At 44.2% G+C, this 27378-nt stretch overlaps 1 protein-coding gene across 1 annotated transcript in view; it reads left to right on the top strand.

Annotated features, from left to right (window-relative positions):
- The window catches only part of AGBL1 (AGBL carboxypeptidase 1), a 527687-nt gene that overhangs the window by 171344 nt on the left and 328965 nt on the right, over positions 1-27378 (top strand). Inside the window, exons 10-16 of the mRNA XM_059180043.1 lie at positions 573-689; positions 1715-2295; positions 3791-3874; positions 4117-4203; positions 6835-6983; positions 8523-8610; positions 17021-17165. Coding sequence (XP_059036026.1) covers positions 573-689; positions 1715-2295; positions 3791-3874; positions 4117-4203; positions 6835-6983; positions 8523-8610; positions 17021-17165 — 1251 coding nt within the window. The remainder of the gene's footprint in view (positions 1-572; positions 690-1714; positions 2296-3790; positions 3875-4116; positions 4204-6834; positions 6984-8522; positions 8611-17020; positions 17166-27378) is intronic.

Here is a 27378-nt window from a genome sequence, read left to right as displayed (position 1 = left end):
AATTCTTTCTTATCGCACTTTACTAATTTTTATATAAATTGGTTATTTATGGTGAGGACTGATAAATCCTATGATGGATGCTGAGAAAATTTGTATACATTCTTTCTTTTCTTTTCTTTTTTAAGGATTTTATTTATTTATTTGACAGATCAAAAGTAGGCAGATAGGCAGGCAGAGAGAGAGAGGAGGAGGCAGGCTCCCTGCTGAGCAGAGAGCCCCATGTGGGGCTTGATCCCAGGACCCTGAGATCATGACCTGAGCCAAAAGCAGATGCTTAACCCACTGAGCCACCCAGGCACCCCTACATTCTTTCTTTTCATTAAGAAGTATACAACCTGACGTCTTGAATTCTCCTTAGCATAGGCTGGCACTATAATTTGGAATCAAGGAAACCATGTCCCAAGATTCTGAAAATTTGCACATGTACTAGCTTGACTTGATGCTTCTCAGGGTGGCTGTCTTGAGTGTAATATATATATAGATATAGATAAAAGATATAGATATAGATAGGTATACAGATATAGATAGATAGATATACAGATATAGATATATATTTCTATATTCCACTATAGGATGATGACTTGGAAACAGATGTGAACAAGCTGAGTTCCAAGCCTGGTCTTGACCGGCCTGAAGAGGAGCTCAGGCAGTATGAGGCCATGTGCCTGGAGCTCTCCTGCAGCTTCGAGGTAGGACATATGCCGTGGTTCTGCTCCCTGGTGATGCATGGTGGGTTCTTTGCAGAACGTGAGAGGCCAAGCAGGAGGTCTCCAGATGGAGAGCATTGCTTATCATTAGCAATCTGCTTCTGGGGTCTTTCTGAGAGTGAAGCAGAAGGCTAAGCAAAATGTGAAAAAGGGGGCCGAGCTGGATGCAGGCAAGGCACCTGGCGCCGAGATGGGCATAGGATGACCGTACGCATCACCGCCTATTGTCCGGAGGACAAAGTGCCTTGTCCTCACGTCCTGAAAGTGCACTGAAAATTCTCGATGATTTCTTGTTCCCCTGCACGATGGGAAAGTTGTCCTAGATGGCTTTCTGAAGGTGTCCAGTCCGATTCCAGGGTTTTTTGAGTAGAAACAAATTGAGAACCTTCCACTTGGTGAGGTAGTGGCTAATTGCTGCTCTCACTATGGTTGCTGTTGTCAAGATTTTAGACCTGCCTTTGGATCTCTGTTATTTTCTTACGGCTCTTAGTATATCGTGAATTTGCCCACCTCTAAGCATACCAGCTAAATCCCATGGAGAAGGGGGGCAGCATATTCTGTTTTACTCCAGAAAACCGAAGGGGATCAGTTGGTAAAAATTTCAGCAAAGGAAATTTCAGTTCAGTGTAAGGAATACTTTTTTTTTTTCCCCCCAAAACAATCAGAATGGTCCTCAAGTAAAAGGTGTTGCCTTGGGGTGTAGTGAAAATAATGTAAATAAGTTTGTTCAACCAGGCTGTAAGTTTTTGGGATGTTCCAGAGTGCATTTGTATGCTCTGTAGAATTACACTAGACCCACCCAATTCCCCTTCCAAACATGAGTTTCTATGATTCTCCCATTTCTTTGCTTCTTGAAGCTAGTCTTTTCTTATCTGACCTTGGAAAAAGCTTCTTAATTCACAGGGTTTAAGCTTAACTCTGTGCCCGGAGAGTGAGAATAGGGGTCACATTGTATTTTCTATCAGGAAGGAAACACTGACATATTCTTTTTCAATTTAAACCTGAAGGAACTTGAGTCTAAACCTGGAGATTATTTGAACTTTGAAGAGCCTCAGGATGCCGAGCACTACCACATTCCGCCTGTGACCTCCCCAAAGCAGCATTATTTGACTAAGGACCAAAGCTCCTGGGGGCAAGAAAGAGAAGACATGGTCCAGACTTCTCTTCTGAGCATGGTGAAGATGGGAAGGTCCACCATGCATCCAGCCTCCAAAAGAGGCCCTGGGATGAATGCATACCAAAATATGCAGTCAAATGGTCTTGGGAAAGATTCTTCTGGAAGAGAAGCCCCTGACAGTCAAGCTTCCCTCAAACAGGGTGCTTGGGACATAGACGTGATTTCCTGCCCAATGATGAGTGCCTCCCTCTCCAATTCTGCTAGGCCTACAGAAACTGCTGAAGTAATAGATAAGCTTCTGCAGACACATCCCAAGCATATCCCCTTCCATGACCCCCATCTCTATATGGCCAAAGCCAGAAGAACCAGATCTGTGGCTGACTTCAAGAGGATGGCATTTCCCGACCTCTGGGGTCACCGTCCACCTCCCTCTGCTCAGTCCATGCTGGAACGCAAATGTGGAGTCCAAAGGTGACATTGGTGCTGATTTGGAAGCTTTATTTTTCTCTTTAATATTTTAATTAGTAGAATGGTTTGTGTAGAGAGTTCTGCTGTCTTTGGAAAAGTGAGAATCCGTCAGGAGCATGTTCAAAGCCTTTGGGAAGCTTTTCCAAACGCAGAAGCTTGCCTTCCTCCCCGGACATGTCAGAACCATGTGTGGGATAGTGGCAGGCAGGTGTTGACAGAAAAAGAATCCCTTTGATGATTCTAATGCAACCCTGTATCCCAGAATGCTCTGTGGATCATAACAGGGAAAGACAACCCAGTTTGTCCAAATACTGGGATCATTCCTCAAAGGAAGGTTCTCAGAAAAAACAAAAACAAAAACAAAAAAAACCCAGTGTGGATTATTTGGGATCTCTCTCTCTCTTTTTTAAATTCCCTGTAAATTGGTATTGGATCTCTTGTGGAGGAAAGTTGGTGGCGTACCCCTATCTCAGAGTCTCAACCTTACAAACCCTGGCTTGGCTGGGAGAGTAGTTCTGCTATAGCACTGAGGACTGGAAGGAAAATATGCATTCTCTAGGACAGAAACTTTAGTGGGAGGTTACTCCCAGAATGATGGAAAGGGAGCTTTGCCTTTGGATCAACATTGCGAGATTAAAATGTAAATGGCTAAAGCCAAGGAAAAATGATTTTCCCTGGAAAACAAACAGACAGACATTGACTATGCATATGCTAAGTCAGTGGGGCCAAGTGTGCACCAGAAAGTTTCAGGAACTTATTTCATCAGCAAGTAACTGCTTGGACTTAGGCTCCTGCTGACATTTCTGACCTTACCCTTTGCCAGGCTCAAGTTCCTGAGAGCCACAGCATAGGGGCTGGCCCAGCAACACCTCCCCCCTTGAGAGAACATCTTCCCCTTGAGCCCAGGCCTCATGTCTACATCCTCTCTCCTCTCACTGAACCCAAAAAGCATGGATTAGAGATTCAGGCCCATGATTCCTTGGGCTTCCTTCTGTCCTCTTACTTAAACTTCCTGACATGGGTATTTTTCAGATAGAAGATTGACCTTAATTTTCTGGGAATGACAGAACCCAAGGACTATAAATGACCCAAGAGTTCAGAGGCTTCCTGAAGCCTCCCAGGCCTTGAGGGTGCTAACAATCAACAATCCTAAAGTTTCCCTCAAAAATTGTCTCTGTGCAAAGGACCCTGTTACTCTCACAGCCAAGACCTTTGGAGCCTATTAGTGCAAATGCTCTTGAAAAAAATTCCCCCTCAAGTCACGAATCTTCCAGCTAAAACTCTGGAATCAGTCCGTTCTCCATTCCTGCTGTAGTTTCAGTTTTTGGTAAAGGAGGAAAGGAGGGTGAGGCAGTGCTTTCCCCCCGGGTTGGGGCATTATTAATTTTTTCGTTCATAAATCTCTGATGACTCTCAAGGCCCTTCCCAGAGGGCCATAGGATGGACAGGGTAAGGAGTGAGAGCCAACCCTTCAAATGTTTCCAATTTTCCTTTCCAGGATCAAGATATTTGAGGATGTCCGGAGGCTCATCGAGCCAAGTGATGTTATAAATAAAGTCGTCTTCAGCTTAGATGAGCCTTGGTAGGTGGTCTTGAGCGTTGGTGGAATCTGGAAGATGTGTGTTTGGGGGGGGAGTATAGAATCTCCTCTTAATGACACGAGAACAAGCATGTTTGATGTTAGCAATCCATCCCTTCTCCCCGAAACACGGTCAGAATTCATGTTGGAGAAGCTGTGAGAAAAAGCTTCTCTCTCAGAAATGTCAGGCTATGCCCAAGAATAGCAGTAACGCATGTGTTCACATGTTTCCTATTTCATTACAGGCCTTTGCAAGACACCGCTTCCGACTGCTTGCGGTTCTCCTCCAAGTTCGAGTCAGGAAATCTGCGCAAAGCCATCCGAGTGCGCGAGTGAGTACGGAAGCTCACAGAGGTAGCTCCTGGCAGCTTGAGGGAGCGGGTAGTGCCTCCCTCCTCCCTGTTCTCTGTACAGCGGTCTCGCATGGGTCCTTTGAAAACGGTCCTGGCGGGAGTGTTTATACCCGGGAGACTGGCAAACAGGGCACAGAAAGGTTTTCCGCACAGTCGGTTGCTGAACGTCTGCGGGATGACCACTAGGGGGCTCACTGGCTGATGTCGCTGCCGGGAGGCGACCAGAGGTGAAGGTTATGAAGACATCTGTGTTCCAGATAACGGCTCCATCCGTGGGTGTGGGTGTGGGCGTCCTTTGACTGGGATGGTGGTACCTACGTTGATGCCGCGGCTTGTTCTATTCACACAGCAGGGTACGTGGGGTCCCCTGGCCCTGTATGTTTTCACGTCCGTTGCTTCCATAGCTGTGGACGTAGGTGGCAGGAACGTTGGGCTCCCCGTGGAGAGGAGTGTTAATCATCATTCAAGGGCATGTGTAGTGCCATGCCTCTTTGCCACGATCTCTCAATCAGCTCCTATCACTAGACCAGTGTTTCACAGGTGAGGGGAGTCTAGGGCTGTACAAACTACACAGGGAGAGAGGACACAAAGCAAAAGCTTCCGGCGCAGAAGAGATGACTGTGGTATCGTTCTTCCCTTGATACCGAGTGAGCTCTGTTGTATGCCAGAAGTCAGGATTTGTCTCCATCTTCTATGGGTGAACTCCCGGAGACAGCAGTCCGGGACAGTGAATGTCGTGGGGGGTCACAGACTCTGGAATCAGAATGCCGGGGCCACCTCACCCCTGTCCACCAGGAGACTTCGAGCAATTCCCTGACTTTACTCCCTGCCTTTTCTTCCTCACCCAGAAAATGGGGACAGTGATGGCACCCACATGATAGGGATTTTTTTTTTTTAACGTGAGTTAGCTAAAAATACGTCACGCTCTCCGAATAGTGCCCGGCACTCAGTCAGCATGAGCTTGTCCTCGGCTGCATATTGGCTGTACACAGCACAGAAATTCAGCTAGATCAGCCTGTTTTGTAGCTATCTGAGGAGTCATCTTCGAAATTCTTCTTTTTTGGGGGAGGGCAGGTGAGCAGGGATCCTTTTCTGTTAGTTAGTTTGTACATGAACTATTTCAGGGAAACCCAATGTATTAAACAAATACAGGTTGAGCTACGCGGGCTGAAGAGAGAAAGGCAGTTCTGTTAACATCCTTCTCAGCCGCCTTCTCTTTCTCTTGCCAGCTCAGCTTCTACGTCTTGTGGTAGTGCCTGCTTACATTACTCCGTTTCTCTCTATATCATGTTTAAGGGATCCGGGAGAGAACACCTAGGCCAGAGTCTCCTGGGTTTAGGGGACAGTGGTCAGTCCATGATGTGTCTGCCCTGCTGGCCTTGCTCTGGTCTCTCTTCAGATATCTGCCTTTGCCAGAGTGTAGAACCGTAAACCAGTTAGTTATGGTCTGGGTGATAGAGTCAGAGGATGGAAAACAAACCTACGTATAGGCAAGTTTTGATGATTAGTTTTTGGAGCGGATGGTGGGTGTAGCAGACCATTGGAGGGCTGTAGTCTTTGTTGATTTGTTCGTATGAGTGTTGCTTCCTGGATTTTGCTTCATTTGTCGTATGTTGGGCTCGATGGTTCTAGGGAGATGCTTAGAGTGATGGTGTTAGCAGTGGGTCTCCATCGGGGAGCTCTGTTCTGCTCTGATATGCCTTCTGCAAAGCTCCCCCCTTCCAGAAATCTCATTGTACCACTTCTCAGGGGTCCAGAGTGGCAGAGTGTGAGCGGATTGGGACAAATACATTACCCTTTCTAGAGGAGCAGTTCAGAGAACACGGCACGGGGATGGAGCAAGCAATCATATTTTTGAACGAAGTCAAAACTGCATTGTTAATTTTGTTGCTACAGCTCAAAAATTGATTACCTTTGCAGATAGTAACTGAGAGGGGACATGCAGGAGTCTCCTGGGGCACTAGAACTGTTCTATATCTTGATCTGGGTAATTGCCAAACAGGAGTGTCCAGAAGAATTTATTGAAAGTCATTGAGTTGTGCACTTAAATTTTGTGCACTTTATTGCATGTAAGTTAAATCAATTAAAAAGGGACACAATGCACACAAAACTCCTGCGCTGCTAGCCTAATTCATGTTTGCTGCTTTGCTGGGGGCTTACCTGTATGATACCACTTAATCTTTTCAAACAGCGCTGCAGGTTTAGGCACTATTTCCATTTTCCATATGAGGAGACCCAGCCTCAAAAGTAAGGTGCAGCATCAAATAGGAATGACCTACACAACCAGATATGATTGAATTTTCTCTGGGATAGAGCACAGTTGCATTTTTCCTGCAAGAGAGTTTCATTATTAATTTATTAAATCACAGTTTAATAAAAAGATATGCTGTGATTGTGTAACTGATTCTCCTAATACCAAGAACCTGCTCCCCTCTCCTCATATCTCTACAGCCCCCAGTTTTGTGAGATGAGCACAATCACTGTAACTTACCAACCCGCTGAGATCCTGGGTCTTAGATCTGTCCTCTGGAAACTGATGTGTGTGACTTCTCAGTGTCTGATGTTTCCTTAAAGACTTGTAGCCCTCCAACCTTGCTTCTGGCTTTGCAGGTGGGAGTACGACTTGCTGGTCAACACTGATGTGAACAGCAGCCAGCATCAGCAGTGGTTCTACTTCCAGGTGAGCGGCATGAGGGCAGCCGTCCCTTACCGCTTCAACGTCATCAACTGTGAGAAGCCCAACAGCCAGTTTAATTACGGTATGAGATCTTGGGCTAACGCCCTAAATCTTCTAGACCTTCCAGAAGGTCTAGAAGCTAGACTTTCTGGCTTACACCAGGAATGGCACCCCTCTGTGATTGATTGGCTTACTACTGGAAGCCCTTTTTGGGTTCCCAAAGAGTTTGATGTTGGGCAGAATGTTTGTTGTCACTATGTGTGGCAAGATGGTGGCCAACCTGTGGCAGACTGCCACCAGGGAGGGCAAGCCGGAAGTCCTCACTCTGCGATGGAATGTGAACACCATGCCTGCCATTCCACTGCTTCCTGACTGCCTTGCCCCCACCTTGAACTTTTGGAGGTCCATGAGAACCTCTCATTTATTCCTTCTCTTCATCCCCTAAATCCCACAGCAGTAAATATATTGGCCTGTTTGTCCGAGAAAGGAAAACAGCAGAAGCCAGTCGGATGACACTGATTTGCACTCTCAGAAAATAAGGGGGGAGTTCAAATTCTCCTGGATACTTTTCGGCCAATTTTGCGGGAGAAATTCCAGGGACAAAGTGACTGGCAGCCCACATTTACTTTGAATGTTTCCAGGAATGGGAAATTCTGCATTGCGTACGATTCAGCAAATTACTGCTGGATCGTGTACTAATTCATTGAGTGGCTTTGAGTAAGGAACGAATATTCCGGTATCTCTAGGTCTCTATTTTGTAGCGACTAAATAGATTCTTCCTGGTGTAGAAAGAGAAAGTATGAACCCTGAGTCTTGTATTTGCTCCATGTGGCTGCTGTAACAAATTGTCACAAACTTGGTGATTTAAAACAAGACAGATTTACTCTCTTACAATTCTAGTGTCTACAAGTCTAAAATCAGTTTCACTGGGCTACAGTGAAGGTACCAGAAAGGCCATGCCCACTGGAGCATCTGTTGGGTTTTCTCTTTGTTTGGTATTTTTTCCCCAGTGTTTAGAGTTAATGCTCCTTGGATCCCTTGGCTTGTGGCCCCTTCCTCTATCTTCAAAGCCAGCCGTGAAGCATCTCCCAGTCTCCTTCTGCCCCAGTCACATCGCTTCTCCTGTGCAGTCAAACTTCACTCTGCCGCCCTCCCAAAAGGACATAAGGGATTGCATTTAGGGCCCACCAGGATAATCTCTCCATCTCAGAATCCTTAATTTAATTACATCTATGAAATCCCTTCTGCCGTATAAGGCACCAGTCACAGGTTCTAGGGGTTAGGACCCGGATATCTCGGAGGGCCGTGATTCAGCCCATCACAGCTCTCTTTCCATTTTCTCTTTCCTCAGAGATTAATACTTCATTTTATTTTGTTTTGTTTTATTTATTTATTTATTTATTTATTTATTTATTTATTTAAATGTGGGGTGTAGGGGCAGAGAGAGAGGGAGAGGGAAAGAGACAATCTTAAGCAGGCTCTATGCTGGGCTTGGAGCCTGACACTTGATCTCATGACCCTGAGATTATGACCTGAGCTGAAATCAAGAGTCTGGGTGCTTAGCTGCCCGAGCCTCCCAGGTGCCCCTCCCTGGTATTAATCCTGCCTTTGTTCTGTGCAGGGATGCAGCCGACTGTGTATTCTGTGAAGGAGGCTCTTCTGGGCAGACCCACCTGGGTACGGATGGGCTATGAAATCTGTTATTACAAGTAAGTTAGAGCATTGCTAGCTTCCTTTGGTCCGCTCTTTCATTCTTTCTCAATTTCCTGCTCTTCTCTATTGGCCGGAGAAACCTCAGCCCTCTTCCCATGTCCCAGTGGTGTGTGCCCTGCCCTTCAGAAGCACAAGTACGTTACATGGCGCCCACTGTGGAGCCCAAGAAGAGAAGTCACCTGTCCTCACTTCGACACACCGAAACCCTTAGGCCCTGTTGTTGGATGTCAGGACTTGTATGGACGCAGCCTGTGACTAGTTGGTCAAGCCTTCATTCTTGACTTCTTTCGGTGCAGTCCAGTGAACAAAAAATTCTGAGACGTTCTGGCCTACCCTTCTTCATCCAGTACTTCAGTTTTCCAAAGTAGGTGGGAGTGGACTTGTGACAGGTGCACGTAAGTGACTGTTCCTCCATAGCGAGGTGATTTTTTAGGAAAAAAAAAAACAAAAGAGGGAGCATTTACGGAGTTCATCTTCATCCCTTGATCAGCAGCCAGTTTCATCAATTTATTCTGTAAAGTTGTGAGTGAAATCTAAATTATCCATATCTTTTGATGAAAGAAGTGGATTCCCAACCCATGAATTGCCCATTTGTGCATTTTCTCTTGGTGGAAAATAAAATACAAATTCATATGGAAAAAAAGGGACAGGAACTGTTAGGACAGGCAGGAAATATGTAATTAATTATTAGCACGTTGCTGGTTTCTTATAAACACTGGTAGGCTAGCACTTGTTTTATTGGATAAAGCAAGTTGTATCTCTTTCTGATATTACAAGAGGGCTGTGAGAAAAGTATTATCAGACATTCTAAAGTTTAGGATTGTTATTAATATCAAAAAGAAAGGGGATATGTACTCCATGCCTTTTGGATGTCGAGACTGAGGACAGGAACACTGATAGAGCAACACAATTCCTGACCTTTCCTATCCGTCAGACACAAAGGCAAAAATCACCATAGAGATAAGTACTGTCTACAAAACACAGAGCTGGGCTTTCTTACAGTTTGTAATAAAAGAGTTGGCAGTCTTCAGTCCTTGATGTATTAGGATATGGACCTGGGCGGTATTTTCATTATATTCTTCAGAACGATAGCAAAATATTACGATTTTGTTGGTTTTCCATTCACCTATATATGGCAATTTCTCTCCACCCTCCATATCTAGAAACTGTCAGGATCTTTTCATGTTCCAAAGAGATTTAGGTTAAAACCCATCCAAAGTGGTAGAAGCCAACAATTGCAAGGAAAAACAGCGAAAGTCTGAATTTTGAATCTTGGGGTGTCCTGTGAAAATAGTAACCCTGAATAAACGTGAAGGACCAAGCTGGCTTCCAGGTTGGATCTGGAGCTTAGTAAGAGATGGGACAAGCATGGCATTCAGTATTTTCTCCCAGGGGAGTAGAACTCTCCCTGGAGGCTGTTCCTCTGGGAGGTGGGGAGTAAGGTGCAGTCTTGAGGGGACTAAGCCTCTGCCAAAAAGAGAAGGAGGAAAGAAGCCCCACTTCCAAAAGCACAGCCTTGGCCTCAGGAAAGCCAAAGTTAATGTTAATAGCTGTTAGATTCATTAGCAAGACAATTGTTATGTGATTAAAGAGCAGCAGAGGGGTAACATGAAAACCATGAATGTGTAATGTAATTCATTTTTCATATTGCAGTCATGAATACAACAGAGATGAATGGATAAGATTGCTACATTGTAACGTAGTTTGTTTTACAATAATTCACCACATGATGTTAACATATTTCTAATAACATGATTTAACAACAGGGTAGATGTGTGTATCTCTATTCAACCACAGCTCCCTACTGTCGAATGCCTTAGATTGGAGAACATATTTCTCCCTTTTTACCCATCACAGACTTTGAGCTGATTTGCTCTAGAAGATCTGTTTGCTTTACCCCTGCCTTTGTTCTCTCCAGTGTATTAATTTGAGAGAAGTTTATATTTTTATTTCTCTGTCTCCAGCACATCATCAGAAGCTTGGAAGTTCTATTTCTTTCTTTCTTTTCTTTTCTTTTCTTTTTTTTTTTTTTTTTTAGATTTTACTTATTTACTTGAGAGAGAGACAGTGAGAGAGAGCATGAGCGAGGAGAAGGTCAGAGGGAGAAGCAGACTCCCCATGGAGCTGGGAGCCTGATGCAGGACTCGATCCCGGGATTCCAGGATCATGACCTGAGCCGAAGGCAGTCGTCCAACCAACTGAGCCACCCAGGCGTCCCGGAAGTTCTATTTCTATTGTGCTGTTAAGTTCCCAGATTTAGTGCCACGTTCTAAAGGGGGCGCCAGGGTGCTCATTGTGCCTGAGTACATCTAGGGAACCACAAATGAGAAAAGGACAGAGGAATGGGATATTCATTTCCTTCAGAAAGAGACAGCAGTGGTGATTAGTTAAGGATGTGGGCTGACAGCTTTGTGGTTCTCATCGTCATCAGTTAGAAAGTGGTCTCCTGCCTGTTTTGATAAGATCGAGTCATGCGTGTCCTTCTAATACAGATTTGCTTATAAGTAACTTTAATCAGTTACATATGCATTATTACACTAATATGTGCATCAGAAGACATGCGAAGAGTTAAAATTACAAGTCTCACAAAGAGATGGAACAATGAAGGAGTAGCAATGTCTACCCAGTTGTTACATGCCTATTCTATTGATAGCCAGGGCATACTGTACCCTTGCGGTTCCCATGAAAAATACAGTTGTCAGTAGCCTTTTGCGTAGTTTTGAAAGATCTCATTAGCCAGATCGACTTTGCCAGAATCTTTGCGAACTAGTGGGAAGAGTAGAAAAGAGGCCATGTCCATTCTTCCATTTTTGAGGGGTCCTTAGTGCTTGACATTTAATGTTACCATCAATCTGGCCTCTAACCAGAATAAACAACAACAAAACAACTAACGGTCTATATTGTGAGGTTTAGTTTAATTTAGGAAAATAGTCAGTCTGTCAGTCCACTAAAGTAGGCTTCTGCAGACCACCTTGCCAGAAGTTAAAAGCAAAAGATTGAGGCAGGTGCGGAGCTCTTCCCGTCCAGCAATCGATACTCAGCTTCCTGACGCATGAAAACCAGAAACGTATAATGTAATGTGTTGTTCGTATTCCGGCTCTGGAACCCAGCAGAGAACAGATAAGATCGCTCTTACTCTAGTTTGCTATATAATTAGGCATCACATCAGATTGACTTGGACAGCATAAAGACAGCAGTGTCAACCCCCCCATTAAACCTAGAGGCAGCTGAATTTCCTCCTTAGTGCCCAGATCATACTCGGTTTGAGGAAAAATTCTAATATTTTCTCCTGTGCACAGTAGACCCTCTTGCCCGTCCCCCGGAATCCCCTCTCCCTCTCAGTCCCCTCCCCCTCCCCCACCCACCTTGCAGATGGGTAGGCCAGAAAGTAAAAGGGATCCTCCGGAGGGAAGGACCTAAATGAGCAGACTCCTTTATCCGTGCCTCTCGTGAAAGTAAGCAAGGACACTTGCAGTTTCTGCTTTATTTACTTCCCCGCGCCTGCTTCTCCCTGCAACGTACACAGCCTCACACCTTTCCGAATCCTTTCCCAGCTCCGGTCTAAAGTAATCTGGCTGCCTAAGGGCAGAGGGAGGGAAGCCGCAGGCTCAGAGTGGCCATGTAATACACACCGGCTGATCTCTTCTGACATTTATCTCCGCTCGCGAGAGGAGATGGAACAGCTCACTCATGAAGATGAATGTCGGACACGAGGTGTGCCGTCATGCATCCTTCCGAGGGATCTCGGGGGGAGGTTTGGCGTGTGTGGAGTGTTAGTACCGCTGCCGACACGGGGAAGCCCGGTGGCCTGGCTGCTCTGCTTTATTAGACCCTGTTAAGTGAAATGATGCGCCCTCGTTAAACAGAGCTGGATCGTTGTAAGATTATCTACTTCACTTTCTCTCTTGGCATTTGCTTATTTCATGCACCCGGAGAGGGGGGAAATGAGTTCCCAGCATATTTTTAAGTGCAAATGGAAATAGATTGAGTTCATAAGTATGCATTTGTGTACTTTGCTCCTTGCTTCATTGAAGGCTTTATGATTATAAAGGTGTAGATTGGTCCTAAGACAAATGGTTCAGGGAGTGGAAAAGCAAAGGGGGAGCCTTTTAACGGGAAGAGCTGGCTCTATCCGACCCTGGGCCATCTTTGACCCAGCATGAACTATCTAGGGTCCGGCAACTCTGAGCAAACCCTTGATTTTCACCAGGCTCCTTCCTTCTCCATCTCAAAGAGCAGATCAAGGGGAGAAGGTTCTTGGAATCAGGCTTCCGCCACTTCTCATCATTGTATGACTGTGCGAAGATTACCCCAGCCCCAACGTCTGATTCCTTATCTATAAAATGGAGACAATAATGGAATGAGGAAAAGCAGGTGGAAAGTTGAGCACAGTGTCTGGGGCACAGTAGGTGTTCAGTGAACGTCAGCAGTCATCGGTAGTTGGTAGAAACTTCTCAGTGGCACCAGGGACATAAAGAATCAGTGAAATGTTTCATTTTCATGAGTTCTCATCTGTTCTGAGTTATATTCCTTCTGTTACTTTAGACTTTAAGCTTATAAGCATCCCTGACTTGTGAAGGCCAGAACTTCACATTCTTACTGGCTCAACTGGGCCAAAAGACTTCTTTTCGTCTTACCCATTTCCAAGAGATATAATAAAAGAGATCTTGGTCTTGGAACCCACTCGTGGGGTTGAAACCCCGCTTGTTATGCTTTCTGTGTGGAGTTGCTTGAGATGCTTCATGTCCATAACCCTTGATTTCCCCATCTGTGGAGTGCTCAGTAACGCTTATCCTTAAAAAGATACCAGTAGGATTAGAGGTTGGAATATTCTAGGTGTTCTAGTTACTATTCCTGGAGTCCATTTGTTCTACAGACTGTAACTGGACAGGTGCTAAGTCCAGCTCCCCTGTGGAGCATGAAAATACACAAGCAAAGAAGCAGAATAGCCATCATAAAGGGTTAGTCATGAGGGAGAGACAGAGTGTGGTAAGAACTGTGGAAAAGAGCAGGTATCTGGGAAAGCTTCCAGGAAGAGGAAACCCTCGGGTTGAGACTTGAAGGCAGAAGGAGTTGTCTGAATGAGGTAGAAGGAAAGGGTTGTCTGTGTAAAGAAAGAACATGGGACCCCCTGAAAATAGAAAGGATGAATGTTAGCTTCCTTGCAAACATCCCTCAGGATGTTCACATCATAGTTGGGGAAACATAAGTCACTTGACCGTGCACAAACGGAATTGTTGCAAGAGAAGGGTTTCACTTTAGAGATTTATTGGACATTTCACTTTGAAGAAGGTGATCTTGGGGGACCATCCAGGTCCCTGAAGAGGAGAGTTTTTGCTACTGGTACAGTCATCTGGATTCTCCTGCTCCTTGTGCACGGCCACCAGGAGACTCCGGTGGGAAAACCTGACATTTGCTTTAGCCTCTGCTAGAGTTTCGATTCCAGACTAGGGTGGTCATGGAATCTCCTTCAGCAGAACCTCATCGTAAATGAAGGGATACCCATTTTTAAATCCCAGCATTCTGCAGTCATCGTGGGGAGGGCTGGCTTACCAGTGAGGAGCATGTATGTATGTATTTATTGATTTAAAAGATTTTGTTTACTTTTGCGAGAGAGAGAGAGCAAGCATGAGTGAGGCGGGGGGAGAAGCAGACTTTCCAGAGAGCAGGGAGCCTGATGTGGGACTCAGTTCTGGGACCCTGGGATCATACCGTGAGCCCAAGGCAGACGCTTAGGGGACTGAGCCACCCAGGTGCCCCAGTGAGGAGCTTCTAGTCTTGCCCACAAGATTCTTGCCCGCCAAGCTTTAGAGAGAGAGAGAGAGAGTGTTGGGGCTGTGATAAGGTGGATTTCATGTGACAAAAATGGCTATTCGAATTCCTTATACTTCCTTTAAATCATGAGAACGTAGGTCCATAGAAGTTCAAAAATGAAGAATCCTTTTATTTTATTTCTCTTTCTGTTTCACAGTAGCTCTTCTCTCCCTGGAGTCCAGGTTTGCTTTGAATGGTGGAAAGAGCCTAGGGGTGGGGATTTCACATCCTTGCTTTCTCTTCCTTTCATGCTTATTCTGATGGCTCGTGGGGTGAGGCTGAGTTTGCCTACAGCCAATGTCCCTGTGGTGTGACTTCGGTGTATCTAAGGGTAGAGTGCGAAGTAGACCAGGAAGTAGAGCAGGAAGTAGACCAGGAAGCATGCCTCGTGTCAAAGGAGACCACCCCCAGGGAAATCTTCTATACCGGAGCAAGATGCAGGCTCTGTGTTCACTCTTCATGGGTGAAGAACTTGGGGATGGAGAGGCACTAGGTGTTCTGTTTTCACCTGTGTTTACCTGCATGAATATGCTATATGGGGCGTGCGCACACGTGTGTGCTCACATGCATGTGCTAATAGGTGATGTGCTCTTCCACATTTTGGTCGGTGGCCAACATCTTGATCATTTGACTGGCTCGTTTCCTATCCCGTGGGTTGGCAGCGTAGAGAGGCGTAATTGACCAGTTCCCGTCGTTCAGGTAGGTGTCCGCTGGGTGAGCATTTGCAGGGGACCCTTTTATGGGTGGAATCGGAGAGAAAAGGTAGAGCATATGTGCTGGGCACGCTTTCTGAGCTGCCATCTGCTTCTTGACATACTTTCTAATAACCAGAGCCTGAGCTTGGAAGGAAGTCCAGAACTTTGGGGAAATGTGGAGAAAGGAGACCCAATTAGGTATCAAGATCCAGATGGCACCATGATTGAAGTTGCTGGTGCTGGAGTCACAAAGGAAATGGGTCCTCTTCATGTGATCCAAACAGTGACCAGGAGGATCACTTGGGGCGTGCATTGTTAGGGGGTGTCCTTCTCTCCCAAAATGAGCAGGGCCCCAGGGTGCTGTGTTGGCAGAAGCTGAGGCAAGAGAAATGTGTCAAGCCACCGTCTGTGGGACCACCACTCCTAGTTATATCAGTATTGAAAACCCACAAAACCGTAAGAAACAAGACAGTTTGTTTTCTGTCTCTTCCTTTATTGCTTGCCTGATTTTGTTTGTTTGTTTGTTTGGTTTTTGTTTTGGTTGGGGATTCGTGGTGGCCCATAGGTAACAAAAAGGCAGGAAAAAGGGCAGAAAAATTTTTTTTTTTTTCATTTTGCAAGAACAGAAATTCATTACCTGCTATTTCTTCCCTCTCCCCACCCTTTCCCCCAATAAAACCCCAAAGCACTATGGACAAGTAAGCGAATACTGTGAATGTTCAAAGGTGGAATTAATCTTTGGGTGTCCGGGCGTATTTTGCATCATAAAGCAGTCTTGATGATAACATTTCTCAGGGAAGCCCGCACAGCTGCCTCTTCATCAACAGGCAAGGCGCGGGCATAACCGGCAGCGTGTGGGGAAAATATTGCTCGGAATGTACTTCTGGGTGCAATTTACTTTGATACTGTTCTCTGAAGTATCAAAATTGGTTCTTCATCTTTGACAAAGGAAAATGCGTACTCTGAAGCTCTGAGACGCTGAACCACATTTAGGGTGACAAATGTATTCCTTTGGGAAGCAAGTATTGTACAGTGGAATGAACAAAGCCTTCCTAGACAGACAGATCTGGGTTCGAGTTCCATCCCAACCACGTTCGAGTCTTGCAACCTTTGACAAATTAATTTTCCTTAGCTTTTGTTTCTTCATGCCCACGATGTGTTGTTGCAGTGATAACATAAGGTGACGTGGGTTAAGTGTCGCGTTGGAACTCAATATGTAGTAGTCATGATTGTTAACAAAACCACTTGGCCGGCAGAAGAGAAAGAAAGAGCTGAACTTGGGGCTGGGGTAAGGCAGGGGCTGGGGGAGCCCACATTTGGGTAATAAAGTATCTCTCTGCCATTGCGTCTTGAGATGCACAGAATTACTCACATACCTGTCTGTTTTCTTGCTCCGTGACTCTGTAGGCTTCACTTTCAGACATAGCAGGGAAAGGCTCATGGTATGTGTGCCACACAAGATGTGTGCCACAAATCATCCTCTGTGTTAATGCAGAATGTTATTAGCATATTTGTAGTAATATGTGCTCTGTGTGTGTGTTAGATTAGACCTGGGGTGCTCCAGTGGCTCAGTCAGTTAAGTCTGACTCTTGATTTTGGTTTAGGTCTTGATCTCAGGGTTATGGGATTGAGTCCCGTGTTAGGCTCTCTGCTGACTGTGGAGCCTCTTTGAGATTCTCCCCTTCTCCCTCTGCCCCTCCACCCCCGCGTGAGTGTGCTCTCTCTCTCCCTAAAGAGAGAGAGACAGGTGGACCCGCCTACACGTTGCTGGTTTGGCTCATGACCTGTCAGTTTCCCTCTTTTCTAAATTTCACCCAAATAGACTTTCGAGTGAGGAACATTTGTCACTATGTATCAGGGCAGGTTTATGGCATCTGCCTTCTCCTTTGTCTTTTAGGAATCATTATCGCCAGCGCACAGCTGCCACGGGAGGAGCATCTGAGAAGTGTTTTTACACCCTCACCTTTGTGGTCACCTTCCCGCACAATGAGGATGCCTGCTACCTGGCCTACCACTATCCCTATACCTACACAGCCCTCCTGGTAATGTGCCCTCGGCAGCATCACCCCAGATGGGCTGAAGGGGCTCTTTGGGGTTTCCCTGAAAATATTCAGTTAGGAGGCCCTGGCATCCTGGTGGGGAATGATAGTTGCCTTCCTAAGGGAGCCAGGCTTTGCTGTCACTGATCTGGTGACTTTCCGTGGGGGCCAGCTTCTTCTGTGGGCCGAGCGGGAGGCTGGGGGTCATGACAGGGATGTTCTGAGGCCCCCAGGAACACCAAGGGCTCTGCATTGGCAGGTCGAGTATACAAGGAGGTGGGCCTGTGTTGTAGGGGCTCTGTCTTTAAGAAACCCTCAAGTTGAAACATGAAGTCATGAGATTGGAGTGAGATGATCTAGTTGAAATGGGGGTAAAAAAAAAAAAAAAGGAAAGAAAGAAATGGGGGTAAAACCCACAAGGTCAGCCGAGAGGCAGATTTGAAGCCCATCACCCCACTGAGAGGAGTGAAGCAGAAGGTAAAGACGTGGAGAAGAAGCTGGAGGAAAGCACCTGAGCCCGTGAGCAAGCAGCCCCTTCAGCTTTTCTTGGTCGTGGTTCCCTTGGCCTTGGACGGGAGGTGCTAGAAGAATCCAGGGTATGCAAGAGGTGTGGAAGAAGCCAACACAGGGTCACTGCAGATGAGGGCCTCATTCTGGCTATAAGAGGGGTGTGGAGTTCAAACCTGATGTTAGCATTCCTGGGTTGGGTCTGTCTGGTCCCTGCAGAAGCCTCACTGGACAGATCTGAGAAAACCGCTTAAACTGTGCAGTTGCCTGTCATTGGGAAAAGTTGGCCAACTATCCCCCCTTCCCCCACTGAGCTATTTCATGGCTATCCCGAGGATTAATGAGCTAGAAGTATCTTCAGTAAAGCACTCTCATCCTCTGTGTTAATGCAGAATGTTATTAGCATATTTGTAGTAATATGTGCTCTGTGTGTGTGTGTGTGTGTTATCTGTCACTTAGCCTGAAGGACGAGCATTCTCATTGTAAGTCTGTGATAAGGAGTGGGAAAAGATAATAATCAAGAACGTCCCTTGCCTTCAAAAGGAGCGTACAGGTATACATGAACATTTTCCTCCATCGAGAAGGCCTGTCTGACACCACTTGGCTAACTGCTTCAGGAGAGTGTCTCCACCCTGTGCCCCGTATGGTTGTCTGGCCTAAAGAGAGGGTTTTTTTTTATTGTTTTCCCAGATTGCAAAAGATACACAACTAGTATTATTTGTGTTTCACACTCAGAGATCTCAAAAAGTTAATCCAAATGTTCGTCACAGGCGATGCCGTAACAAGCTATGTTTATTATAAAACGTGCTTTTCGCCTCTGGGGACGTAGAGCCGGCGAGATTCGTGATCGCCTTCAACAGCTGCTTTTATTGTCTTGCCTGAGAAGCGCCATGTGTAGAAAGTCGACTGGGGAAGGGGACTCCTCTGGGTGTGTATGTTTTGCCTTTTCTGTTGGGGGAAGGATCCGGGGGTCCCGGACCCTGTTCTTTGCCCTTGTTGGAATATCTAGACACTGATGTGATTCTCAGTGGCAGTTAATATACAGCTTTAGAGCTTGAAAGGGGTTTGGGAAATCATCTGATTCACCCTTAACATTTGCAGATGCAAACAGTGAGGCCTAGACACCTTGCACCTAGCCAGTGGCCAAGCAGGGAATGGAACCCCAGCCTTTGATGGCTAGTCCTGTCCCTTTCTGCTGTTCTGTAGAAAAAGTGTAGAAGAAATTCAGCAAAATTCTGTTCTGGGATCAAGATCAGTGACCTTGCCTCCTCTGATTGATTTAGCTACTGTAACAGTAGTCTGCCTTTATAGGTACATGTAGTATCAAGTTATGTGATTGTATAATGTCTGATGGTTCATTCAAGTCATCAACCCATGGTTTTTATCTGAAACACTGAGTGCCTCAAATGTGGTTCAGCAGGATCATGTTGTTCCTCAAACACAGTGCAGTTTTTACCCCCAGAAGCTCTGACAGGTTCTTGTGAAGGTCCTGCTGTTTCAAAGTCTAGAACTTAAGGTAAGAAGCCACATGCAGTCGGGCTCTGGCTGAAAAAGTTTCAGATTTGAATCAACTTGCAGGCGCCTACCTTGCATGAACCCATGAGACCATCTCATGGTACAAATGGGACCCTGTTTGGTTCTCTCTCTGTTTTTATCTTATTTTCTTTTTCCTTCCCTTCCCCTATGCTCATCTATTTTGTTTCTTAAATTCCACATTTGAATGAAATCATATGGTATTTGTCCTTCTCTGACTGACTTATCTCACTAAGCATAATATCCATAATACATCATCGCAAGTGGCAAGATTGCATTCTTTTTGATGGCCGAGTAATATTCCATTGTATAGACTTAACTGTAGGAAACACACTGAGAGGGGATGGAGGAGACGTGGGTCAGGGGATGGGGTAACTGGATGATGGGCATTAAGGAGGGGCCTTGATAGAATGAGCCCTGGGTGCTCTTACATTTACATTTACATCAACTGAGGAATCACTAAACTCTACCCCTGAAACTAATAGTAGGCTCTATGTGAACTAAATTGAATTTAAATAACAAATTTTTAAAAAAGAAAATGGGACCGTGTTAGGGGAACAGCACTATCCAGATGAACCACGTCCATGGCTCTCAGTGTTATGGATGAAACCATGGGGTGATGACTTGACCCCACCATCAGAGGTTGTACCACACGCACAGCTCAGTGGCTGCGTGAACCTACAGCAGTGGGCTCCAGTTGGAGGAGCTAGTGTCCATCATGCCTTATGCCTCTGGGATCCACTTACCTCTTGTGCTCTTGTCAGACCACAGGATCTGGAATTTACAATCAACAAATAGCTTGGGAACCAGTAGAGTCGGGGGGGGGTGATTTTGTCTTGAGCGGGGACAAGAACACAGGAAAAGAGGAGACCCCTCCCCTCCCAGCTCCTTGGTCTCCATGAGAGGAAGAGAGACCTTGTCAGAATCGAAGCTCACTGACTTGTTCCTTAGCCCGTTGACTGGAACCTCTTCCCGTTGAGCAAGTTTGAGGAGAGTTAATGAAGAAGAGACAAAGGATAAAGGATATGTTTTCATTTCTCTTAAATGAGCAGAGCAGAGTAAGAAAGACATTTGTTACTTGAAGGTGAAAAATGATATATGATCAGTTTGGGGTTTTACATTTCCGGTAACGCCCGGTCTTTGTTCTCTCCAGGTTTAAGACTGTAATGGACTCTAAGTCTTCTCTTCAAAATCTCTTCCTCCCGTCCTGCACACAAGGAGTACGTTCCACAGTGCACAGTACCCATTTTTATTTTTGGACATGTCCTAAGGAGAGACAGTTTTCCTTCCAGCAGATCAGTGATAATTAAATGTGAATGATACCCCGAGGGCAGAATTAACTGCATGTTACTTGGGGTTGATGCTGAGGGGATGGAGAATACATTTCTGTGTGGAGTTTACAATTTGTAAATATCCTCTAATATGGATTATGTTTAATAATCACAGGCATTTTTGAAGTGGAGGACATGTGTATTGGATGTTTTTCAACATGAATGCAATTTTGCAACTTAAAAAATTTTTATTATTCTCTTATAATATGAGAATTAGCATTTGGTCCTTTCCAACTGATGTCTTCCAGATGCTTGCCAGGAACTCTGTGAGATAATTCTCCAAATTATAGTATTAAAATAAAGCAAAAATAAAGAAATATAATATTATTATAGTTAGGAAGCAAGCAAGTGGAATTCTATTTTAACCATCCATATCAAGCTGTCAGTAATTGCAACGATGGTTCAAGTGTTAGCAATTCTCATTAAAGTATTTGGATTATATTGTGGATTGTTCCAAGGTAGCCAGTAGTGTTGGTTGAAAATGGGACCCCAAGAGAGTTTCTGATGGGCGTTTTAGAGGGCAGGAAGGTAGGATCTCAGTGGGCACTTAAAACAGTACAAGTTGGCAGGAGTTATCATAAGTAGGGTCCATATGTTGGCAGAGCTTAAGGCTTTGAAAGTTGGAGCAGGATTTTTCATTGGACATATATATACGTATGGTGGCAGGCGTTCCCACTATTATCTTTAGAGACGAAATGGAGTATAGTGTAGGGAAAGAGAGAATGGGAGAAGGAAAGAAAAGAGAAAATTAGAGCGTCATTTGCACAATCTTTTAGAAGGGCTCAGCATATAAAAGCAATTACCACACGGGTTGTTATGAAGGGTAAATGACTTGCTACGTGGAAAGCGTTGGCCAAGCATGTGCGTGTACTGAGTGATATTAGATGGTAGGCATCAGAGCATTTATTCTCTTTTTTATAATGATGTGTAATCATTTTCTCCATCAGGCTGATGGGGAGATACCCATTCTGTAACTCACAATAAAATTAAAATTCTGTAAAAAACAAAAAACAAAAAACCACAAGGAAATAAATACAAAGGTTACTGATGGCTGTCTTAGGGATGTTGATTAAAATAATTTTTAAACTCTCTTTTCTAAGTCATCAGTGATATGACTTCATTTATTTTTAATGGAAAAAGGACATTAACATCATCTTTTCTTTCCAGTTGGCAAATCTGTGACCAGACATTTCTTAAATTAAGTCTGTTTAACGTAGGGAGAGAGGTACTGGCCGACGGGTGGTCCGAGAAAGCCCGTTAGAGCCCTGGGCGGCACGCTCTATGGCTTCTGTTTAGCTTACCTGGGTCATTTGTTCTTACCTTGTGATGAGACACCTTCCAGTCTCCAACAAGTACATTTAAGTGACAACTGAGGACTAGTCTGTATACAGATAAAATTGCCTGTCTCCTTAGGAGTGAGCTTTCTTCTGCATTAAGGGGACAGAGAACAGAGTAGTTTAAGGGCTACCAGTGAAAAATGAGTGATTTTTGAGTGCAGGTGCTTCTCATTTTATCAGTAGCCATAGGTGGGGGTAACCTGCTGTGGTCAAGTGAAACCTTTTCTGGACGTTTTAAGAGAGCAGCTGTTAGGGGAGAAGGGGGCAGAAGGCTCCTGTGGAGAGGAGCCCAGGAGGCTGCAGCCTACCTTGTCATCCTGGCATCTCTCATGGAGAGGTAGGATTTGCTCCTAAGAAGATAGTCTCTCTGGGGCTCCCATCATTGCTGTGAACTCATTCCCATTTTTGCAAAGAAACCTGCCCCTGTGGCTCCCACAGAGCCACGATTGTATCTGGTTGTTGACATGGGCTTTGAGAAGCCCTGCTCCTCTCCTCACTGATCCCAGCAAAGCCCAGTTACACATGGCCTTGCTGGACTCGAGTGGAGCGTTTGCCTCCAAACCGTTTTCCGGAGAACGATGCAGAGCCATTTCTGTAAAAGGAAACCCCACAGAAGTTGCTGGCTGGTTTGCCTCTGGACGTCTTTGGTATGACTGGAGTCAGGATAACGCCCTAAGGATGGAGGTGTCCCATATTCCGTGGCAGGTGGAATGGGGCAGAGATTCCCTTGAGGCGTGTGGGGAGATGGTTGCGTGAACAAGTACAGTGAACAGAAAATGAACTTCGGCTGAAAGATGATCGGCAGCTGTTGAGTTGTGATAGTGTTAATCATAAAAAATAATCATTGAAAATTTCACAGAGAATTCACGGGAGAAGAAAAGTGTAACCATGCTTGCTCCCAGATTTGCTGCTAGGTGGCATGCAACAGTGATGTTGTTCTTGTTTATTTGAGTAGAGTGGGTGCATGATGTTACGGTGTTAGTTTCAGGTGTATGACAAGTGATCGGACATCTCTGTCTGTCCTGCAGCTATGAAAGGCAGTGTTCACAATGATGGTTTCTCTCTCTCTCTCTCTCTTTTTTTTTTTTAACTTTTTCCTCTCATACTCAGTTGTGTTTGGTGACTTCTGTCGTAGACACACTGCTTCCAAACCTGCTTCCTATATATGATTTATAAAATTTGGATGTGTTGTTATTATTTTTTAGATTTAACATCAGACACCAAAGACCTGTGGCCTGTGTCTAACTTTGTGACATCACCAGTGCTTCTGTTGAGAAGCCCTCCCCTCCCCACCTTCCATCCCGTAAGGACCCTTGTAGCCATAATGAAATGATAAATGAATTAACTTTGATGGCAAAAAAAAAAAAAGCCTCATAGAAACAGTTCAGCAAAGACTGCATTTTCCAAAGCACATTCTGTAGCATTCCAGTATCCTGAGATCTTTAAAGAAAGAGAGTTTAGTGGTCGTATAAATTCATGAAACACTGTGGGCTAGTTTTTCTTCTAGGTTCATAGCGCCTCTTGGCGAATTGAAGAATCTGAAAAGTTCTGGGCCCATGAAAATGTTTTCATTTTCTTTAACTCACCATGTTCCCAGTCCTTTGGCTGTGAATTTCCCACGTCTCCACCTCCCTGTCCACACCCCAGCCCTTGTAACATCCTGCAGAATATATTTGGGGAAGATTCTGCAGAAAAGAATATTGCTTTCCCGGTTTGGGAATCTGGAATCTTGAGAGTAATCCGGAAGCAGGTGCCATGAAGTCTGGATTTCAGTAATAACCCATACTGGGAGCAGCTTTCACGTAGAAACTTACAAAAGAGATTAAAATAATTCGTTTATGATCTCAGAGAGTTTCATCCAAATTCATGACTGTCTTTATTCTCTTCACTAATTTTCTGGAATTCCCTTTTACTGGGATGGATGAGACATGGCTGACAGCCTGAAAGGGACATTTCCTTTCTTGTCCTGGACCATCTCTCCCAGGAGACCAGATGGCCCACTCCTTCTACCGGGACTTTAATTACACGATTTAATTGATTTTTCCTTTTCATACACGAATTTCTTCCATGAGCTGCTTTCAGGAGGACATTTTTCTATTCTCTAATGTTTTGATGTTTGCTCTATTTCAAACCATTTTTAGATATGCCTAATTTCATTTAATTATTGTCAGGTAATATGGTTTGTACAGCTTCTACTTTTGGGGGGGGAAATTTAGGGAATTTTTAAAAAGCCCTGTATATGGTTAGTTTTTATTACAGTTCCATGGATGTTTGAGGGAAAAAATGTTCCGTGCAGAGACAAAGCTTGACATTTATCTATAAAAACAATATTGTTCAAACACCCATATCATTACTTTTGTGCAGCTGATTTATTCAACACTTCCTTAAAGAGTCTCCTATTCCTCGTACCATTTTCCCCCTTCTGCTGTTTTTGCGATATATATTTCAATCTATGTTATTTGATTCTGAAGATTTATGAGTTTTATATGTTCATCGTGAATCGTGCCCTTTATCAAAATAAGATTTTTAAATCCCATTTAAGGTACTTGGTCTTAAACATGACTTTGTCATATATTACGATTGCCAGGCCTGCTTTAATTTATATTTGCTTATCCTTTAAGTTTCAATACTTCTTTCCTGAAATTTTTTAGTGGAGGCAAACAAAATAGATCATTTAGGAGTGCTTTTCATATGCATTATGTATTTTTCCTTTCTCTCAGAGTACTTCTTATATACAGTAGATGGTGGGATTTAAAAAAAAATGAATCTGAAAGTTTCTGTCATTTAATAAGGCTGTTTAATCTATTTATAGTTATAACAATTTTCGGTGTTCTTTCATTATGATTTTATACTATTTTCCAGGCATCTTTGCTCTTCTTTCTGTCTCCCTCCTCCTTCCTGCTTTTCTTCTTCCGTTTTCCCTCCTTCTCTCTCTCTCTTTCATGAAACACGGGCTGACCATATTTTCTTTCACTGTTTCCCCTTAGTGCTTATAATTCTACTAGTGTTTCCCTTTTTGTTCTTAAAAAACATATGTGAGCCTATATTTCTCTATCAATAATAACAGCTAACACTGAGTGTTTCCTGTATGATAGGCACTTTTCACACATTAAATTAGAGCAACCACTGAGTGAGGTGGGTATTTTTATATCCCTTTGAAAGATAAGAAAACTGAGTCACAAAGAGGCTAAGAATAGAATTTACATACCTTTTCCAGCTTCCACAGCTCAAATTTGAATCAAGGCAGTTTGATGCAAGAGCCTACCCTCTTAGTCATCTTGCTATATTGCCTGTTTTCAAGGATGATACACTGCCACTGTGTCTGTGTAAGTTAAGAAAGTTCATATTTTGCTTTAATTTACTCTTCCCTCGCATATCACTTTTTAAAAACTTTTTTAAGATTTTATTTATTTATTTGACAGAGAGAGATCACAAGTAGGCAGAGAGGCAGGCAGAGAGAGAGAGAGAGGAGGAAGCAGACTCCCTGCTGAGCAGAGAGTCCGACGTGGGACTCGATCCCAGGACCCTGAGATCATGACTTGAGCCGAAGGCAGCAGCTTAACCCACTGAGCCACCCAGGTGCCCCGCATATCACTTTTTTAAGAAAGATTTATTTGAAAGAGAGAGATCGAGCAAGTGAGCGTACCGTGGGGAAGGTTGGAGGGAAAGGGAGAGAGAAACTTAAGGCTCTGCACTGACCGTGGAGCCCAATACAAACATAACTGAGCCCATGACTGTGAGATTCCAGTCAGAACAGAAACCAAGAGTTGGGTACTTAACAGACTATACCCAGGTGCCCCTGCACATTGCTCTTAAATTTTTTAAAATTTAAGTTCAATTTAATTAACATACAGTATATAATTAGTTTCAGTGACTCATCAGTTGGATGTAACACCTTGGGCTCATTATGTCAAGTGCTCTTTTATTTAATGCCCATCATGCAGTTACCTCATCTCCCCACCCGCTTCCCCTCCAGCAACATTTAATTTGTTTCCTAGAGCTAAGACTTTGTTATGGGGCATCTGGGTGGCTCTGTGGGTTAAAGCCTCTGCCTTCAGCTTGGGTTGTGAACCTGGGGTACTGGGATCGAGCCCCACATCAGGCTCTCTGCTCAGCAAGGAGCCTGCTTCCCTTCCTCTCTCTCTGCCTGCCTCTCTGTCTACTTGTGATCTCTGGTCTGTCAAATAAATAAAATCTTAAAAAAAAAAAAAAGAGTTTGTTATGGTTTGCCTCCCTCTCTGTTTTCGTCTTATTTTATTTTTCCTTCCCTTCCTCTGCATTCATCTGTTTTATTTCTTAAATGCCACATATGAGTCAAGTCATATGGTATTTGTCTTTCTCTGACTGACTGACTTTGTTTAGCATAATACCCTCTAGTTCCATCCACGTCATTGCACATGGCAAGATTTCATTCTTTTTGATGGCTGAGTCACACACCACGTTTTCTTTATCCCTTCATCTATCGATGGACATTTGGGCTCTGTTCCTGTTTTGGCTCTGGTGGATGTTGCTGCTATAAACATTAGGGAGCAGCTGCCCCTTCAAATGACTACATTTGTATCCTTTGGATATACACCTAGTAGTGTAATTGCTGCATTATAGTGTAGCTGTTTTTACCTTTTTTGAGGGGCCTCCATACTGTTTTGCAGAGTGGCTATACCAGTTTGCATTCCCACCAAGGGTGTAAGAAAGTTCCCCTTTCTCCACATTCTCACCAACATCTGCTTTTTCCTTAGTTGTTAATTTTAACCGTTCTGACAGGTGACTGCACATCTCTTTTGAATTTCATTTTAAAACTGGATGATGATACTAAGATTTGATAATCTTTATTTTCTCCCTACCCAATTATTTTTTATAGTGGCATTATTATATTTCAATATATTTAAATTTGTACTATATTTATATTTGCATTGTGTACTTGTATTATTAGATTATATTTTGTGTATTTGTATTTTATGTTTGTATTATGTAGTAACCCTGCTTTCAGTAGTCACGTAAACTCACACCTTGTTTAACTGGACTGTCCTATTATATTGTATTTTAGCTTGATTTGGGGGCAGACGAAGTATGTCTTCAAGTTACTATTTTCAGTAAAGATAAGGTGATATGCTCTTGTCCATCTGAGCATGTACGCCACATGTGGTCATGCACGAACACTTGGCTGGTTATAGGTTTACCAGATAACAGTCCTTTCTACTTTCAAACACAATGTAGTGCTCTTTTTCCTTTGGCATCTGGTGTTGCAGAAGGAAGTATAACCCAAGTATGATTTTTGTGTGTGTACATATATGTACCTGTGTAGGTTTACCTACACATGAAACACACATACCTACTTTTGAAAAATAATCTGAATTGTAGGGTGCATCCTCCCATTCTGCCCGATAAGGAATAGGGGTGTTGATTTTAGGTAGATCGGCAAATACACAAGATGAGGCTCTAGAAATGTGTGGTCGTGAGAGATGAAGCTGACCCTTGGCCGCAGGGTTTCTGCAACTTTCATACCTAGTT

Source organism: Mustela lutreola, chromosome 7 (assembly GCF_030435805.1).
Source record: "Mustela lutreola isolate mMusLut2 chromosome 7, mMusLut2.pri, whole genome shotgun sequence".
NCBI classification, from domain to species: domain Eukaryota; kingdom Metazoa; phylum Chordata; class Mammalia; order Carnivora; family Mustelidae; genus Mustela; species Mustela lutreola.
The sequence above is the reverse complement of the archived record's forward strand: the minus strand, read 5'-3'. Positions and strand labels throughout refer to the sequence as shown.